The 21,072-nt window shown below is 37.1% G+C and overlaps 1 protein-coding gene across 1 annotated transcript in view; it reads right to left on the reverse strand.

Moving 5' to 3' along the window:
* Positions 1 to 21,072, reverse strand: part of kif13a (kinesin family member 13A) — an 80,677-nt gene that overhangs the window by 42,878 nt on the left and 16,727 nt on the right. The window contains 3 exon segments of the mRNA XM_051864499.1: positions 268 to 360; positions 5,782 to 5,842; positions 11,705 to 11,717. Coding sequence (XP_051720459.1) covers positions 268 to 360; positions 5,782 to 5,842; positions 11,705 to 11,717 — 167 coding nt within the window.

The raw sequence follows: 21,072 nt of genomic DNA on the forward strand, positions 1-21,072 counted from the left end.
AATGTTGACATGAAACATGACCTGGACATGTTTTTGTGACATTCATCAGTCCACAGTAATACTAGGTGAAAGTGGGGAAATTTCTTATTGTGTGAAATATGTTTGTGTACTATAGTTATGTCTCGCAGGGCTCTTTCAGGGTAATTACCACTGCTCTCATGCCAATGAATGAGCATCTATTCAATGAAACGGATGTCACTATCAACAAAAAGCACCCTTACAAAAGACCATATATTGTTTCCTGAAGGCTTCTCTCTGTAACAGTACCTGTTTGTCCATAGGCAAAAATGCAGGCGTTGTATCCTTGAAATGCGTTTTCAAGTATTCCCTCCCCAAGGCACTTGAACACGACCTCCTGACCTACAAGACACATACATGCAACCATGAAAATCACATTCAAATGCAAACAACACCTCTGTCTGATTTCCATACTGTACGAGAAGAAACAATTCACTGCTGAGCAACAAAAGGATCTCCACATTTCTCATTTCCTTTCCTTTCAAAAGAAATCCCTCGAGCCCTCCCACAAAAACCTCTGAAATGAGCGGTGTAAATGTGAAAACGGTCCGCATGACGTGTTCATGCTTCGGTGAAGCCGAGATGCACAGTTCTCCACATTCATAGTGAATCAGCCAGCTGTGCAAAGAGCTAAATAAAGACGGACCTCAAGCACTTTCATCCGCACAAATCGCCTGTTGTTTCTGAGCACCAATGCAGTTCGGTGCATTTAATGCACAGGAATTGAAATGTTCTTGTCACACAATGTGTCTGAACAGCGCTGGGACATCTGATGCATGAAACCCTTCAGACTGGAGATCTTTTGTTGATCGTCACAACTCATTAACCCTGTTTGAGCAATGAGTAATTGGGCAATAAGCAATTATGTTTTCCATTTACTTTTTTATCACAGATAGAGACAGAGCACAAGAACGTTTTTTCACAAGGAAATTAGCTGTAAATTGAATGATGGAATTTAATATAAATACACAAAGCATCAAGTTAATTTGTTTTTTTAGCACCAAAAAAAGCTTGTGAAAAAGCAGAAAAAAAAAGTGGAATTTCCCAAAGCATCCATCATTAATTTTACTAAACATGTTATCGTTTTCTACTCTTCCGCACAGGCCTGTATAAAACCCTCTAACTGCACATTATCCTTCCTAAAAGACTTTAATAACCAGTGTGTCTGTGTGAGTCAATATCACACTCGTCCCATTAGCAGGTTCATGAATACACCTTTATATCCATTAGACTGTAAGACTGACAGATGAAAGAACACAAGCAATAACCATCCATGTAAGAACATGTTCCGCTTGTCAAGTCATCAGTTTGTCAGCCAGGCTTTATTTTGGCAGAATTAAACAGAGACACCTGACTTGAAGAATCATGTTGATGTGCTACATTATAGTGTGGGGTTTCAGATGAATTCAGACAAAATACATACAGAAAATATAGCTGCGGGCAGCAATTAACAGGTTTCAAGCGCTTAAAAGGGATAGTTCACCCGAAAATGAAAATTATCCCATGATTTACTCACCTTTGACTTTCTTTCAAACGAACACAATCGGAGATATATTTAAAAATATCCTGGCTCTTTCAAGCTCACTACCATTATAAAGCTTGGAAGAGCCAGGATATTTTTAAATATATCTCCGATTGTATTCATCTGAAAGAAGAAAGTCATATACACCTAGGATGGCTTGAAGGTGAGTAAATCATCATTTTCATTTTCGGGTGAACTATCCCTTTAAGGCCTTTAAGCACATGCTTAAAAAGGTATTATGTTTTATTAGCAAGCCTGTAACCACCTAGATCAGATCATAGACCATTTACAGCCAAAACAGGCCATTACTAAGGAAATATATGTTTTAAAGCTTTTTAACAGTTATTGAGGTTGAGCGAAAAACCCAGGACTAGTTCGCAAAACTAGGTTTTTAAAAAAATCCAAAATACCCAAAACTTGACCCAAGGATTCCAACGATATAAGACATTTGAGTCTGGAGAACGGTTAGGGAGTTATGAACCATTACGTACTTTTGACCACTGTAGCGCCACCATCAGGCCGATTGGGATGTGCCTTGGTGACGTTGTAGACGGAGTGAGTACAACCATCCCTCAAAGTTTCAAGTCATACGACTTATGGTTTGGTCTGCCCGACCACTTTTAGGGGAGAATGCTGATCCTTGGAAATTTTAACAATTACAATAGGGTTTCAGCACTACACGTTTGAACCAAGCGGCAACCTCCCTCCGTTTCTCTTGAAGCCAATACTTAAACTGCAATTCATCGACTGGCCGCTAGGGACAGGCTCCAAAAGAGAGCAGAATCTCACTGACCCCCTGTTATGGAATTGTGTAATTCTGTATATTGTTTATTTGGTTTATTTTGTTTGTTTCCTGTTATTGTTTTTTCTGTCTGTGTGTTCTTTTGCTTTGCTGGTGTCAAGCAGGATATCACGTAATCGGTTGCGGGATGGCTCCACCTCTCTCTGCGGGATTGGATTAGGACGATTGAATGAGGGTTTAAAACCATCTCTTCCGCTTTCTGCAGTTGAGCTGTGCGACTTCAGGCCGGCGTTTTGTTTGTTATTTTGGGCCTTGGGTCTTCCTGAAGTTTACGCACCCACTGGTTTATGTTATCCTGGAAATTCTCAAATGTTATTTACTTACTTTCTTTTATCTTAATAAAACGTTAATTGTTTTCTTGAACCCTGAATCCAGTGGTTTGATTTATTTATCTATTTATTTATTTTTCTTTGGTCTGACGACTGGGCGGGGGAGGCATTTTTCTTTCTTTTCTTTATTTATTGCGATTTAACCTAGACGGATCGTAATAAAATGGGGGCTCGTCTGGGATTTGAACCCGGGACCTCTCGCATTGTTAAAATGACCAACTTTACAGCAGAAAGAAACATGTTTACAGGCTGGTACAAATTGTGGTTTTGGTCTATAAATATATTTTTCCCTTCATGACAACTGTGAGGGGGGTAAATTTTTTTATAACTCATCTGTTTAAATTAGATTAGGCCTTAAAGTTCTGCATAATTAAGGGTGCGGCCATTTGAGTGACAGGTGGCTTGCCTATTTTCTGTTATCCTGGAGTGATGCGCGGTGACGTACTGCCAAGATGGCAACAGTCGGATTTAGGTTTCAAAAATGCTCTTCAGAAAACTACGGGTGACGTCAGGGATGGCTGGTTCTGAAGTAGATCTTCGTCTCGTGGTGCCGTCTAATATTATCACCGTGTCTACACCAGACACGATTTTTTTTGCGTCGTGTTGCGCCGTGCCGCAACAACTAAAAGCTGTCTACGCTGAACACGACAAACCGACCATTGCAAAGCACTACGTCAGAAACAGAACGGGGAATCCGTTTACTGTCGGGAACGTGTTGTGTCACGTGACTCGCGTCGCACCGCGCCACATCCAGTATAGACAATATCACTGATTAAAATGGGTTCTATTATCTTTTGACGCGTCACATCGCGTCCGGTGTAGACACAGTGTTATATTCTTTGAAAACAGTGACAACTTCGTTGCAGATAAGACACACCAGCTTTGCATTCACAAAACTAGGTAGGACGAACGCATAGTTGTCTTTCCATTCTTCTTGGGAAATGCTCTATGCCCTATTTTCGCTGTCAACTGTCCTCTTTAGACTTTTTGATAGTGCCATTTTCTCTCACCAGCTAGCTAAAATGTTAACATCACTCTGCACACGACGTAATAGCGTACCTCCAGCACGCAAACAATTAACAAAAAAATGCAGTTTAGTACGTGAGGATGCCAATAATTAATTCTGAGTGTAAAAGTAGGCTACGTCAAATAATTATTACAATAAGTTAGGCTCCATTGTGTAACAAGCAAATTAAAATGATACACATTTATTATTCACAATATGGAAAGAGGAAATAAAACAGTTTGTTAAGAGCATGACTCAAACATGCCATTTGAGTCCTCTTTTATTTTTTGAGTTATTTTTATCCATTCCACATCTCCCACATATGCGTGTTTTAGCAAGGCGGTCTGTGTTGCAAGTTGGTGAATGAGTTGGTTGCTTTATTAATTTATCCAGTGTAAAACCCGGACACCGCCACAAAAATGTGTCTTTTTGTTAATGACTGTCCTACTACAGGATTTAACACAGAGTAACAGCTCACTACCAGTTACAAAAGACACTGTAACAGTCTGTCACAGGCAATTCTAGTTGCATTTTTCATCAATTAATTTATATTATCCTTTGACTATGTTCTGGCCCACCATCTAGTGGCGAAATTATTTTTTGGCCCGATGCCAAACTTAATTGCCGACCCCTGGTCTATGGTTTGAACCCTTAATGACAAGGGCGGCTGAAATGATATCAGGTTGATATGATTACCATTTTTAGGAAGAATTAGTCATGGATTTGCAAACAAATCTTTGAAAGAGTTTTGTTTGAGGCAGAAAGAGTTACTGTAGATGCAAGTAAACTAGATATTCACGAGCGGAACCAGTGTTATTTTAGTAGTATTTATAAAATATCATATTATTTATTCATATTTCATTTCAGTTTTCATTTCAATTCTAGTTTAAGTTTTAGTAATTTTGTTATGTGCCTTTTGTTTTTATTAAATATTTCTATTTAGCTTTATTTTTATTTCAGTTTTAGTGATTTTAGTACTTCAACTTATTGCAGTTGTTGCCAATGCAACATTTCTATTTTTTTTTTTAAATGTTCGCTTTTTAAAATATTTATATTTTGTCTTATTTCAGTTTCATTTTAAAGGGCTATTTCACCCCAAAATGAAAATTCTGTCATTAATTACTCGCATTACCCTCATGTCGTTCCACTTTCATTCATCTTCAGAACACAAACGAAGATCTTTTTAATGAAATCTGAGATATTTCCATTGACAGTCTACGCAACTACCACTTTGATGCTTCAAAACGTTCATAAAGATATCGAAAAACTAATCCATATGAATTGAGCGGTTTAGTCCAATTTTTCTGAAGACACACGATCGCTTTATATGATGAATAGATTTAATTTAGATTTAATTTTTTATTCACACAAACATTCATCAACTCACACATCAGATATGGTGTACAGAAGCTCACACATGCTTGCTTGACGTGCAAGAACCAATGAGGTTCATTCTTGTGTGTTACGCAGCACGTTTGAGCTTCCACAAGAACCAGTGAGGTTTTTCTCACGCACCAAACAATTATGTTTGCTGATGTTTATATGTGAACAAAAGCCTGAATTAAATCATATCATCATATAAAGTGATTGAGTCTCTTCAGAAAATTTGGACTAAACCGCTCAATTCATATGGATTAGTTTTATCTCTTTATGAACTTTTTGAAGCATCAAATTGGTAGTTGCGTAGACCGTCAATGAAGGAACAGAAATATCTCATATCTCAGATTTCATAAAAAACATCTTCATTTGTGTTCCGAAGAAGAACGAAAGTCTTACAGGTTTGGAACAACATGAGGGTGAGTAATTACTGACAGAATTTTATCTCCAGTTTTGCGTGAAATATGAATCAGACGGTCAGTGAACACCACAGTAAACCAGCATAAACAGCACCAAGCCTAAACTAGCCTGGACCAGCATGGGAATTTCGTGATCTAAGCTGCTCAGATCCCACCCTTGGGAACGGCACATTTGTGTGTCCATGTCATTTCCAGGGCTTTCCATATTACAATACCAAATATAATCCGTAATTATTATGCAGGTGTGACTCTATCCAGCACAGTGAGGGGAAAGTGGTTCTGTGTGGATGTGTTAAAGAGTGACTCACCGGCGTACTTCGGGATGTTGGACTCATCCATGGACCAGAAGCAGTGGTCGAAGGCAAACACCTGCAGAGACAGAGAGAGATGCATGTGTGCCTGTTATGACATGTTCCTCTTGATGCTGGTCGAGTCTCAGACAGACAAAGGAAGAGTTAATGTGTTTTACCTGACACACACAACACACACACACACACAGAACATGATGGTGCCTGTCTTGAACACACTGAGTGAATGAGAAAACAGCCCTCATCATCGCTATTTTAAGCTTCTACTGAGAAAAGTTTCTAAGTAGAAGCATAAGGGATCTGTCAGGAACTTCATATATAGAACCTTTTAGGGGTTCCCATCATGGGATCATTTAGTTTTAATGAATTAAGCAGCTCGTAAACATACTTTATCACTAGAAAAAATTTAAATAACCCATTACACATGAAAGTATTATGTAATGATTTAAAACATTTCTCCTTATATAGAACATTTTTGACATAAAGGGCTCCCTATAGGGTAGTGGTTCTTTTTATAAAGGGTTTTGTATGATTTTAGAAAATAAATCTTTTTTGAGGAGTGGTTGATTATGATTTCACTTTTTTAACTTTAGTGAGACAACATCTGCAAAGTTACGATGCTCAAAGTTCAATGCTAATATTATAAAGATATTTTCTTTTACAGAATTCTCTGTTTAAGGACTACAACAAACAGCTGGTAGGGACTACAACAAACTTCTTCCCAGGTTGGTGACATCACAAACCCCAAAATTTACATTCTCTTTAGAGAAGAGGAAGAGTTGTTGTAGTAGAGTGTTGTCACCATGTTGTCATTTTACGCCAGACTGCTTCATAAACGAGGGTCAATTCAACGCTGGATTTGCACAAAAGATTAACATTACGGCACATGCTAGTCGATGAGTTGAATCAACTCCACAGCAACTACATAAATTTATCCACTAACCATTTAGAAACGTCCAGTTTCATTCTAAAAGTTGTAACTTCTTCCTGAGTCTCTCCATCAGTGTCGACTCCGGTTTGAACAATGTAAGGCTGAACACCGTTACTGACAATCCTCATTTTGTCTGCGTGAGATTCTCCAGCTTTGTTGTTGTTGAGCAACCGAGGCGTGAGCTGTTAAAGCTCCGCCCTCTTCTGGAAAGGGGGCCGGGAGCAGCAGCTCATTTGCATTTAAAGTGACACACACAAAAACGGCATGTTTTTGCTCACAAATAGGGACAAATTTGACAAGCTATAATAAATGATCTGTGGGGTATTTTGAGCTGAAACTTCACAGACACATTCTGGTGACACCAGACACTTATATTACATCTTGTGAAAGGGGCATTATAAATCCCCTTTAAAGTCAATATCATTGATATAAAGTCGATATAATCAAGTGCTATCCTCTCTTTTATCACCAAATATCCTGTTTCACACAGAAATGCATCACATTATGGAAGTAAAATGGGTTGCAAAATGCATTTCAAATTAAGTTTTATATGCATTCCTGTAGCTCAAACAGTAGATCATGGCACTTGCAACACCAAGGTCATGGGTTCGATGCATGAACTGATAAAATGTATACCTTGAATGCAATGCAAGTCACTTTGGATAAAAGCGTCTGTCAAATGCATAAATATAAATATACGCGTTTCCCCAAGACAGAACAAGATTAAATGGAGAGCAAATGTTTACTAAAGTCTCCTGCATCTCAGACATTTCTCCAGAGAAAAAGTCTCTAGTAATCTCCTTCCTCAGTTGTCAAACAATTTCTCACTTTGTACCTAAAGTTTGTGATTAAAAGTCAGAGATCTCTATATGAACTCAAACATTTCTCATTAAATGATCTGAGAATATTTACAGTGTAGCTGTTATTCATCAATAGTGTTTTGAAATCAGCCCATATAGGTATTGTTGAAAAGTCGTTATTTTGTTTTTTTGGCATACAAAAAGTATTCTTATCGCTTTATAATAATAAGTTTGTCTTTAGTACCTTTATGGACCATGAGAGTTTGAATGGCTTTGCTCTCAATAGGGGCCTCACTGAGTCATTGGATTTCATCAAAAATATCTTAATTTGTGTTTCGAAGATGAACGAAGGTCTTACGGGTGTAGAACGACATGAGGGTGAGTAATAAATGACATTATTTTCATTTCTGGGTGAACTAACCCTGTAATTGTGAAATTTACTAGCAATTTCTGAGTGAAAATTGTTTCTACACCAAATGTGTTTCAGTGTAGTGACTCATTTGAGTCTGTTTTTAAGGCATTTTACAAGAAACAAGCTTAAACTTAAACGAAACATTAAAAAACTGCTCTAAGTCTCCTAAGCTATAAAGGAGCAACATCTGAGCATGCAATGAAACGCTCCTGTGGTCTCTCCTGAGAGACATTCTTACAGTGCTTGTGAATAGCAACAGTCTTCGTGAAGACACAGTTAATTAGATACATAAATCTGGAGACAGTGGAATAAATTCCTGCTTTGGTGGCACATGTTTCCAGAGCAACCGGCCCTGTGGATCCGTACGGGAGCAGGGATACAGGCCTGCTACTAAGAGTTTCCTTATCTCATCCTAAACAATGTAGAATTGTTAATGCATAAACTATTTTCACCCTCATTTTACAATAAACTAAATCTAAAAAAAGTTCTTAAACAAGATAAATTTCCCTGATAATCAATGTTGCATAAGATATTAAACAGGACCTATTATGCCCTTTTTCAAAGTCTTGATCTTGTTTTTGGGCTCTACTAGAACAGGTATTCATGTTTGAATGTTGAATAAACACATTATTTTCCACATATTTGACATTGTTGCAGCTCCTCTCTTCCCAGTCTGTCAGTAACGCTCTGTTTAGTTCCTGTCTCTATGAAGCCCCTCCTTTACAAAAAGCACAATGTGCTCTGATTGGTCGGCTGGACCAGTGTGTTGTAATTGGTCAAGCGCTTCCAGCATGTTTGAGAAATGTCCCGCCCCGAGTTTTAACACACTACTAACTAACTCAACCAGGCCCCACCCCTTTATTTTGCATATATGCCTTGGGCAGGAATTATTTAAATGAGGAATATTGTGATGTGTTCGTTTCCAGAAGAAAATTCAAGACTACAATCGAGGCATTTTTTCCATGCTTAAACAGCAACATTACACACTAAAGAAAGTCGAAAATGTTAAAAAGCATAGTACGAGTATACATTTTATATAAGTCTATATAGTCTTGTTCCAAAATCAACAAAATCAGCTGAGGAATAAGGGTCTTATCTAGCAAAATGATCGACCATTTTCCAAAAAAAAATAATAAAAAATTATATACTTTTTAACCACAAATGTTCGTCTTGCACTAGCTCTGCGATGCGCCACGCATTACGTAATTACGTTGGAAAGGTCACGCGTGTAGTACCACAGTAGGGCGAAAAACTCCATCTCGTTTTCTCCTCCATCTTCAAAATCATCTGACATTGTTGTTTTACCTTTTTTAGTAAAGGGCGTTTGACTTTGCACATTCGTTTTGTAAACACTGGGTCAGTACTTCCACCTACGTCACCCGTGACCTTTTCAACGTGAATACGTAATGCTGCAGAGCAGTGCAAGATGAGCATTTGTGGTTAAAAAGTATATACATTTTTATTTTTTTTTTAGAAAATGGCAGATGGTTTCTCCAGACAAGACCCTTATTCCTCGTCTGGGATTGTGTAGAGCTCTTTGAAGCTGCACTGAAACTGACATTTGGACCTTCAACTCATCGAACCCCAGTGAAGTCCACTACATGGAGAAAAATTCCGGAATATTTTCCCTCAAAAACCTTCATTTCTTTTCGACTGAAGAAAGAAAGACATGAACATCTTGGATGACATGGGGTGAGTAAATTATCAGGAAATTTTAATTTTGAAGTGAACTAATCCTTTAACTTTTAAAATTTATATTGTTTCCAGATTTTTACTGAATAACAGATCCGATCTTGATTACGGATGAGCTGTTTTATGTGTTGTGCAGGCTGTAGCCATGCAGTGCGACATGTTTTATGAGCGCATGAGTTTTCTCTCTCTCTGGAGATCACTGGGAAACAGACAAACTCTCTCGTCTGTAAAATCAGGCTGACCCAAATGTTCTCTGATTAAGAACAGAAAGCAAAAACACTGTAAACACGCTTCACATTCGCAGAATACCAGCATTATCTGAACTTCAATCTGAAGAGGAGGAAATAATAAATATTTAAAATTATCTGATCGAATAAACTTTTGCTTTTTTCAAGAATAGTTCTGCAATTACATATTCATTCAATTCAATAATAATAAGAATTTAAGACTTGTTTTCAGAGAGGGTTGAATATCATTTTTGTCATTCCAATGGTTAATTTAAACCTGATTTTTCTAATTTATTGAAGTGTACGCATCTATGTATGATTAATCAGACAATATTTCACATTCTAATGCACTACCATTCAAAGGTTTGGGGTCGGAAAGATTTTTTAATGTTTTTGAAAGAAGTCTCAACAAGGTAAAAAATTGTGAAATATTATTACAATTTAAAATAAGTGTTTTGTATTATATATATTTAAAAATGTAATTTATTCCTGAGATCAAAGCTGAATTTTCAGCATCATTACTCCAGTCTTCAGTGTCACATGATCCTTCAGAAATCATTCTAATATGATGATTTGCTGCTCAAAAAACGTATTATTCTTATTATAATCAATGTTGAAAACAGTTGCGCTGCTTAATATTTTTGTGGAAACTGTGATACATTTTCTTTTTCAGAATTCTTTGATGAATAGAAAGTTCAAAAGAACAGCATTTATTTTGAAATAGAAATCTTTTGTAACATTATACATGTATTTACTGACACTTTTGATCAATTTAATGCATCCTTGCTGAATAAAAGTACTGATTTCTTAAAAAACAACAACTTTTGAGTAGTTTAGGCCAATAATCATTTCTGTTTAGCCAGTAAACAGTAATGTTAGTCGTGTAATATCGCTGACTTCAGTGATAAAGTGCAATCTATATCTATATCTATATCTATGTGTGTATAGTGTATATATATATCTTATTCAGAAAGGAGTATTTGCATTAAAATTCATGTCAATGACTTCATTTAAATACGCACGGCACAGTTTTATACACAGAGCTAGGTTTAACAGTTAGTGAACAAGTGCAGCAACTGAATTCAGTATATTTTGAGTGATTTCCTCTCTGTTCACTGGCATAAGCAAAGAAACGCTTTCCAGTAATCTGCACTACGCTTCAGATCGAGTCACTGGCTGAAAAAAGAAAATCCTCCTGAATCATGGATGCTCAGCATTAGTCTGCACTGCAGTCTGTCTGCCTGCCAAGCACAATGGCAGCGCTCCGTCTGTGAGCGAGAGGGGGAGACGGGTGCAGCAACAATGCAGCTTTGAATGCGTGTACACTGGCCCTGTGTGTCCCTCGCTGCCTCACACATTGTAGCTCTTTGTGGTTGTTCACAAGATCTTAGAGGCCTGACACATTCACACAGACGCTTATCCCCGTCTGATGACCCACCGGAAGGATGGAGGAGCTGAAATGCATCTTTGACGGCATTTGGAAACACTTTAATATGAAAAGCGTGTTGTTAACAATGTAAAGCCTGACATATGTCAGAAAAATATGCAATTTGGTGCAGTTGCTGATAGTAATATGGCCAAAAAGATGAAATTCTGATAGCTTCTTAGACTACTTACATAAAATGCATATAAATATAAGTTGTTAATCTATATCTGCCAATAATATGTCTTGGTAAGATAATATTTAAAATGATATTTAAAAAATTTAGTTTTATGATCAAATCTCTGTAGTCTCAAAACATATAATGCAATGCAATGCAATACAATGATGTATTAAGAATATTGATGTAATATGAAAATTGCATAAATATTAATATGCACATAAAGATGTGAAATAAAGAGAAGATATGCTTAGTCTTACCTTTGGCTGTTTTCTGAGTGTGAAGAGGTGTTAGTGGCACATCAGGACAGGAAACAGTTTCCATAAAGACAAATAAAGAACAAAGGACACAGTCAACAGCATTATTTTACAAGGCAACACAATGCATTTATCATTTTTATGTTTTAATAATTGACCCAACAAAACTACTTCATAAATGGTTCATTCAGCTAAAAATTACTCTCAAGGCAACTAGTTTGGTGTTTTTTTTAATAACCAAATATACACTTTTATTCATCAAGGATGCATTAAATTGATGAAAAGTAACAGTAAAGACACTTATAATGTTGCAGAAGATTTCTATACGGAAATAAATGCTGTTCTTTTAAACTTTTTAATCATCAAAGAATTCTGAAACACAATGTATCACGGTTTCCACAAAAATATGAAGCAGCACAACTGATTTCAACATTGATAATAATAAGAAATGTTTCTTGAGAATCAAATCAGCATGTTAGAATGATTTCTGAAGGATCATGTGACACTGAAAACTGGAGTAATGATGCTGAAAATTCAGCTTTGATCACATAAATAAATTACATGGTAAAATATGTTCACAATATTACTGTTTTATTATATTTTTGATCAAATAATTGCAGCCTTGGTGAGCAGAACAGACATTTTGTTCACAAATGATCAATTACCAACGAAAATAAATTGAAATCATTGCCATGATTTCATTCACAAATGCTTTTCTATGACTCCTAACAAAAGAGAATCTCTGCTTCTGAAGAAATAAGTGATACAGTATTTTTTTTTTTTTTTTTTTTTTTTTTAATATAGATGCATGCAGAATGCAACACTTCTCAATAATAGCGAAAATCAACAAACATCATAAAATGAAGATGAGCTTCAAACATCACCACACAAAACAGTGACAAAAACACCACCAACGACATCATAAATACAGCCACCAAACAACAATCCTACAATGGCAATGCATGATGGGTGCTCTTTTTTTAATGTTCCTAGAGTGTGATAAATTAATTTTTAAAATTCCAAATATTCCAAGTAGTTACTCAATTAATGTGAAGTCATAAAATCTGCATGCATAATATTTATAAAAGAATGAGAATGTCATATTTTTTTTTTATAGTGTTCAGTTCTTTGTTCAAGACAAAAAAGGAAGAAAAAAAAGAAGGAAATACTCTATTAAAACTGGCAGGTACCCTGAACTTTTCCCAGCACATTCCACATTACGTGACACTGACCTTATTTATAGGTCATTTCTTTCCCCTTCAAACCTCGTTAATGACTCGATTAATGGAGGTCTTTACTGTCTCCTTGCATTTACACTCGTGTTCATCGAGTTGTTCAGCGGTATTTCCTGACTGATGAACATGTGAATGGACTCAATGCACAGAGATTTAAGCCTGAATGTCGCAATAGATCTGTTGTGTAAACTTCAGTAAAGCTTGTGGATTTACAGCTGAGGTCAGGTAAGGGTTACGTCTCCCAAAACCTCTCTCTCTCTCTTAAATGCAATGCAACAAGGAAAATGGATCACATGCAGGAACCACCTTTTCAAAAAAAGAGTGGAGGAGAATGAAAACATAAGCTCCAAAACCTAGTAAGATGATCGTTGCAATGCATTATGGAATTGCCTTCTCTTCTTTAGAGCGCATCTATGAAGTCTACGTAAGCAGCTCACTAGGTTTTGGAACAGATCTCTAGTATAACCAGCACGAGAGACTAAAATACTCCTCCGTTCACCACAAATGTTTTCCCAAGCTCCTTCAGAAGAACTAAAAAAAACTCTCAAATTACTTTCCCATACACATTCGATTTGATTTCTAAAAATGAAAAAAAAAAAAAAAAAACTACATACTTGAACCCTAAACCCTAAAGTTTTTATTTATAACTTGAATCTTATAAAAAGTGAAGCCCGAGCCAATGTACTGTAAAAAATGATCATAATTTTAACAGTAAAAACCTGTAAACTAGTTAGCGATAAGTTCCCTTAAAAACTGTAATAGATCAAATGGGACATTTCATGTAATTTTATAGTAAAATACTGATAAATGTACAGTTTTTGGAAGCGAAAATCATTTCACTTTATAATTTACAGTGAAAAAGCAGTGATGTTCCCAGAATTCATTTACATTCATTCATTTATCAGACGCTTTTATCCAAAGCAACTTACAAAAGAAAAACAAAAGCAATTCATCACAGAACCAACAATATTCATAATATACAAACTCAGGTTTATTAGAATGTGTGACAGCTCACATTTGATGGTTTTTCATTTAGCCATTATGTTTCTTCTTAGATTTTTCTTATCAGTTATGTACATTAGGGTTTTATGTTACATCTTAAAGGATTAGTTAACTTCAGAATTGAAATTTCCTGATAATTCCAGGATTTTTCTCCATATAGCGGACTTCAACAGTTACCAACGGGTTGAAGGTCCAAATCGCAGTTTCAATGCAGCTTGAAAGGGCTCTACATGATCCCAGACGAGGATTAAGGGTCTTACTTAGCAAAACGATCGGCCATTTTCTAAAAAAAAAATAAAAAAAGTATATTTTTTTTTAGCACAAATGCTCATCTTGCACTGCTCTGCGAAGCACCACACATTACGTAATCACGTTGGATAGGTCACGTGTGACGTAGGCAGAAGTACCGCGGTGGGGCGAAAAACTCCTCTCATTTTCTCAAAAAATCTCATTTTCTCCTCCAACTTCAAAATCATCCGACATCGTTGTTTTACCTTTTTTTTTTTTTTTTAAAGGGGGTTTGACCGAAAAATGCTGCCTTCGAAGGACACATTCCAAGTTAGGAAGGCATCAAGACACGTCCGAATCCAAAGTTAGCTTCACTTCCTGTCTCCTGAGATGCCTTCATCTGATCATTTTTGAAGTCAGCATAGATGTATCCTTCGCTGCCTTTGATATCCCACAATCCTGTGCTTTCTGTTCTGTGACATTTGAGCTAAAAAAAATAAAGATGGCATTTGAAAGTTGCGGTTGGTGGTCAGTTTGTGTGTAAATGTATGTTTTCGACCAATGTTTTCCACTTTTGATGTAATTTCTAGTGAGAAATTACTACTGTAGTTATTAAATATTTGTTTAGTTCTCACCAAAGCTCGCACTATTTTGCTGTAGATCATTAAATCGTTAAGCTGACTCAGAAGTCTGTCCAAAATCAGTTTCGTGAGGTGCTTTTTTTGCGCAAACGCTGCATGCAAAGTCACTGCCTGATAGGGCAGCGAAGCAATAAGTCAGCTGTCTAAGTTTTCGGATGCAGCCGTAGTCTTTGCACGTTCACTTTGTAAACACTGGATCGGTACTTCCGCCTACATCAATCGTGACCTTTCCAACGTGATTACGTAATGCTTAATGTACGTAATGGCACATCACAGAGCAGTGCAAGATGAGCATTTGTGTTTAAAAAGTATATATTTTTTATTTTTTTTAGAAAATGACCGATCATTTCGCTAGATAAGACCCTTATTCCTCGTCTGGGAGTCCTTTGAAGCTGCACTGAAACTGACATTTGGACCTTCAACCTGTTGGTAACTGTTTAAATCCACTATATGGGGAAAAATCCTGTAATGTTTTCCTCAAAAACCTTCATTTCTTTTCGACTGAAGAAAGAAAGACATAAACATCTTGGATGACATGGGGGTGAGTAAATTATCAGGAAATTTTAAATCTGAAGTGAACTAATCCTTTTAAGATGTTCAATGAATGTTTATTGCATTATTTTAGTGTAATGTGTGTTACCATGATGGTGTTTTGCATGTGTGTTTATAACACTGTATACCTTTTATATATCAGTATTTACTTTAGCTTGTGGAAAAGCTACTTGTGATGAACTTTGAACTATTTTAGTACTTTGGTACATTAACATTTTGAGTGTATGAAATATCTTTTTTTTTTTTTTTTTTCCCCGGCAGATTTAAGTTCCATCTGTAAAACTCAAGATGTTGCTACTGTACCATACTATACAGGAGATTTCTGGCAACCACAGCAGCTAGTTTTTACCATATTTCAGGGATTTTTTAAAAGTGCAGCAAAGGGTGATAAATGTTACTTGTATAAACTAAAATGAATAGAAGTAAATCTTAAAAATTGTTAACTGTTGCAATGGAGCTAAAAATACTATGTTCAATATGACTGAATGTTTCTGGATTTTGCATGAGGACACTGGAAAATACCTCTCTGATAATGTTTTACTGCACTAGCTGATAAGAGTTCAAGTATGTACCATCAACCTCAGCAGGACTGGTCCGGTACACACTCCTCTGTACTGATGAACGTAACTGGGCTGTGCGTCATTACACTCTCAGCTAGTGTTGTCACAGTGCCAAAATTCCAGTAGTCGGTACCAATACCAGTAAAATTTTACGGTTCTCGGTACCAATTTCGGTACCACAGGAAAATCTGTTGGAACTATTTTACTATTTTATTTAACTAGCCTATTTTTAAAAACATAGTAAATATGATGGTAATCATACATATAAATATTTGGAGTGTGTGTGTATGTTTGTGTGTGTATATATACCTCAATGAAATACATTTTGAAATATAAAAAAACAAAAAAAAACAAATGCTCAAACATCCATTTTGTAACAGACGTGTGTTTATTTTAGCTATTCCTTCAGTGAAACGACACACTACAGCCTGTAAAACTATGAAATAAATACCAGTAAATATCAGTAAATAATAGTAACCTAAATAATAAGAAAGTGAAGTATTATTCTAAAAAACATTCGTTTTTTTATTTCCACACAAAGATGCGTCATGTAGCCTGCCGCTTTGAGAGGGATGAGGGACACGAGCAGGAAAGAGACCATTTCTCTTTAATAATATCTTCATGTTATCTGATGTTACAAGCAACTGACACTTGTTGTAAAAGGTCTGAAGAGCGAGTTTTATCTTCACACATTCAGGCTGTGTTTGATTTTGCGCTGCCAGAGAAAGGGAAAGTAAAAATCACCGGCGTGTGTGAAACGCGCTATAGAAATAAACTTGACATGCCTTATAAAGTCTAATAACAAGCACAAACTGTGTTAAATAGAAACTGACGATTTCTGTCCTATGGTGTTTTTTTCTACTTTACCACAGTAAAGAATGCGAATATTAATTAAAAGCGAAGGAAGAAACGTTTATAATCCCCTGCGTGAGGGAAGATTTGAGATTCCATGTTCACTGGAATAACTCATGGAATATTGTTAAATTCTCTGCTAATCAGGTGACCAGATCGCGATTCGCAAAACAGAATACAAAGCTTAAATGTATGGACTCACATACCTCTCTCATTCGGCATGAACCAATGGCTGCGATATCACATTTAATTGCTAACCTATTAGCCTATTTCTTCTGTAAACAAAGCTTTGTGCTTCCGTGTCATATTCACGTAAAATACTGCCACAGCCCTATCAGTGGGTACCGAATATACCCGGATACTCGGTACTCCCGGTACTATAGAAACGCTGGTATCGTCACATTTTCAAAATTTCAGTACCGACTTGGTACCGAAGTACCGGTACTTTTGACAACACTACTCCCAGCTGTCCTTCAGCTACGGGCACTGCCCGTCTGTGAGAGGCACACGCTGGCACTCATTCAGCCAGATGATCGTCACCTGCCCACAGGATTCATTAAAGACCTGGACTGAATCTCAGATGGACTAGAATGCCAAACCCTCTCTAGTATTCCAGCACTCACCGCACTGCAGTCTGTCAACCTGCCAAGAACTAGTGTTGCACTGTGATACTGTACTACTGTGGTACATCAAAATACCAGCACTGCCACAGTTTATCATTTTTAGAAGTTAGTAATGCAAATCCCACTGTACAGCAGTTCATTCAAAAACATACTAAAAAATATTGTTTATAAATGCATATACATGTGTATATACTAAAGTGAAAGTGTTTAATATCGGTCTTTTAACCAGTCACAATATAGTGACTGATAAAAGACATATATATATATATATTAGTACAGTTACTCATATGATATTTTCAACCTATGGCAGTACTGGGATGAAGGAGCTCCAGTGTTAGAAGATCTCCTCAGCATCTGGGAAGATTGTGATCATATGTGGCATTTCTGTGTCAGTGTGCACATGCTTAAGGCACATGTTGTGATGAATGCTACTAACGGTTACATGTGTTTCCCTGTTACAGATCAGTGGGTAAAATGTAACTAGTTAGCACTGAATCTGTGTGTACAGTAAGCACTAGTGCATGCAGAATTTAAATGCCCATCATTGATCAAGTTGTGTATTTCTGCTCTAACCTATCAATGTTAGTTTGAATCCTTTCTGCAGATTTTCCCACAAAATCAAGTCTGTAGAATCACCTGGTCCTTCAAATTAGTCATGTGTGTTGTCTAGGGTCATGTTTTTTTGTTCTGATGTTTCTGACAAACATTCTGCATCTCATACTATGGGTATGAGATAGTAATTTGGGAAATTTTGGAATTAAGCCATATTAAAATGAAAAGGTCAATAGCTGAATACTTTAAAAAGCAGAGTTTGGAGGTCAAGGATGCTGGTGGAAAGGACGAGCCAACGAGCCAGCATACAGACACAACTGATGACGACACAACTGATGTGTATGCCAGACACAACCTGGCATACACATAACACATTACCAATTTATATTTTCAAATCTGTTAAAGGATTATTAGGCTGCATAAATTAGGTCAGCCGGAACCGGGAACACTTCCTATAACGCCTGATGTACTCGTTACATCAGAAGAAGAATGGCATCTACGCTAATATTAGTCTTTCTGGTTATCCCGAGGTTCACCGTAGTCAACCAGATCCGGGCCGTATCCAGGTGAGACCAAGGACCTGCACCTTGACACGACCACAACGCAGCCCTGAAGTATCAGCAGAGATTGAGTCAACTAGATCATCCACTGTGAGGGCCTCATCGACACGACAGCCACGACACAGTTCCTCAACAACCGTCCATACCGCCGTGATGAATACGATCCTCAACTGGATGGAACTGGAATAAATACTTTGAATGTTGCGATCCTGTCGGACTTATGATAGCTACCTGAATCGTAACAAAGCACTGTTGGCCAGAGGAGAACTGGCCCCCCGACTAAGCCTGGTTTACACAATACACAACACCTATTTGTTACTTGTCTGCCACCTGATGTCACCTGATGGAGTTTGGGTTCCTTGCCGCTGTCGCCTTTGGCTTGCTTAGTTGGGGACACTTGACATTTGACTTGACATTTGATATTCAACAGTGCTTTGATCTGCCTGCATTGACACTATTCTTTTAAGAGCTGCTGTGCAGCCAAATAATGTACCAGTTATCAATGTAAAGCTGCTTTGACACAATCTACATTGTAAAAAGCACTATATAAATAAAGGTGACTTGACTTGACTTGACTTGACGAGAGCACAGGTGCGGACAGGGAGGAACCGAGTGAGCAAAGGAAAAAGAAAAGGCACAACTTCCAGCAGCAATGGCTTAGTCGCCAACCCGTCGATCACGATCGAATGGTAGATCTTTATCACTGTTCCAGTAGCTCCCAAAAATAACAGAAATATGTTACTGTCTTCAGAAAAGTTTCGATGACAATGGCATTTTATTTCCCTCTTACCTCCGAATGGAGTAGCAGTGCTGCTTTGTTTACAGCAGTAACCAATGAAATGCTGTATCACTGCTCTTCCATAAGCGCCACCCGCTGTCAGAGAGTGAATTTGCATTGCATTCCGCCTGTCTACTTTTGTTCCATGCTTTTTTTGTGTAGCATACAATTTCACAAAGATAAAGTCCGACCGTTCTGTTTTTGACCGATATTTTTTTGATCTGATAGTTAAAAGATTAAAACATTTTGCCAACATGAGGTCTCATGTCACTGTCAGTCTTTTTACATCAGTGCAAAACTAGTAGCAAAAAAAAAAAAAAAAGGTGTGACCAAATCATTTGCTGGTGCGATCAACTGAGAAAGTTGGTAGCACCAGTGCAACCAGTGGAAAAGTTAGTCTGGAGCCCTGTGAAATCAAATCGTATCGTTACACCCCTATTCTTTTTTGTGTGCATGTTTTTGCAATATATATTATTTTGCAGAACATGGATCTTAGAGTTTGAATTGAATTTGATTCATTGAAACAGACGGTTTAAACTGTTTTAGTTGGGTGAGGCGGTTCTGGTCAGAGCTCCACTGGTTCTGTCAGCTCTGATTAGCGGCTGGACGTTACACTAGTTAGTGGCCCATATTCAGTCTCTGGACGTCTGTCATGCACTCTAATGAGGGGCTGGAGGCACAACGGCTCTGCTTATAAAAACAGATTAGCAGTGGCACGGAAAGTGCAAACTAATATTCAAACCGTATGTGTTCTTTTGCCACAAAGGCTTAGTTTCTGTTTGCATTAGTAAGTGATTCCGGGCAAAGATGCTGCTTTATTGATGTAATGTAGTTGTGTTGTGTTTTGCTTGATTGGGTTGTGATGTTACCTTAAAGGATTAGTCCACTTTTAAATAAACTTTTCCTGATAATTTACTCACCCCCATGTCATCCAAGATGTTCATGTCTTTCTTTCTTCAGTCGAAAAGAAATGAAGGTTTACGCTGTATGTCCTACGCCTTCCTTATTCTACTTACGGAACGAACGCAGCGCCAGTTACATTTTTTCCGTAAGTTGAATAGAGTAGGCGTAGGACATACAGTGTAAACTTTTTGGAGAATACGGAAATGCGGTTTTGGCGGAAGCACTTAGAAGGCGAACATTTGTTTATATAAAGCATATACATTTACATTTTTTTTCGAAAATGACCGATCATTTCGCTAGATAAGTCCCTTATTCCTCGTCTGGTATCGTTTAAAGCCCTTTGAAGCAGCACTGAAACTGTAATTTTGACCTTCAACCGTTTGGAGACCATTGAAGTCCACTATAAGGAGAATAATCCTGGAATGTTTTCATCAAAAACCTTAATTTCTTTTCGACTGAAGAAAGAACGACATGAACATCTTGGATGACATGGGGGTGAGTAAATTATCAGGAAAAGTTTATTTGAAAGTGGACTAATCCTTTAATTATAACTTCTGTTGTTGTTTAAGTTCTTTACCATTTATAGTAAGATATTATTGTTTTTTATTAGTATTTTATTTAAATTTAGAATTTTATAAGCTGTTCTTGTAAGATTTCTGACATCATCTTTGTTGCATGCTACTACAAGAGCCATGGGCCACAGAGCTTACGAAGCATCAATGGGATCTCATTGTTGAAAGGCATCGCTCAGGTGAGGGCTACAAAACTATTTCCAAGGCATTAGATATACCATGGAAAACAGTGAAAGCAACATGCAGTGGTTTGAGTACTATTGTTTTAGCATCGTAACATTGGGAGCTGGATTAAGGAAAGTGGGACAGTATG

This window comes from Ctenopharyngodon idella, chromosome 16, assembly GCF_019924925.1.
Source record: "Ctenopharyngodon idella isolate HZGC_01 chromosome 16, HZGC01, whole genome shotgun sequence".
Lineage (NCBI taxonomy): Eukaryota > Metazoa > Chordata > Actinopteri > Cypriniformes > Xenocyprididae > Ctenopharyngodon > Ctenopharyngodon idella.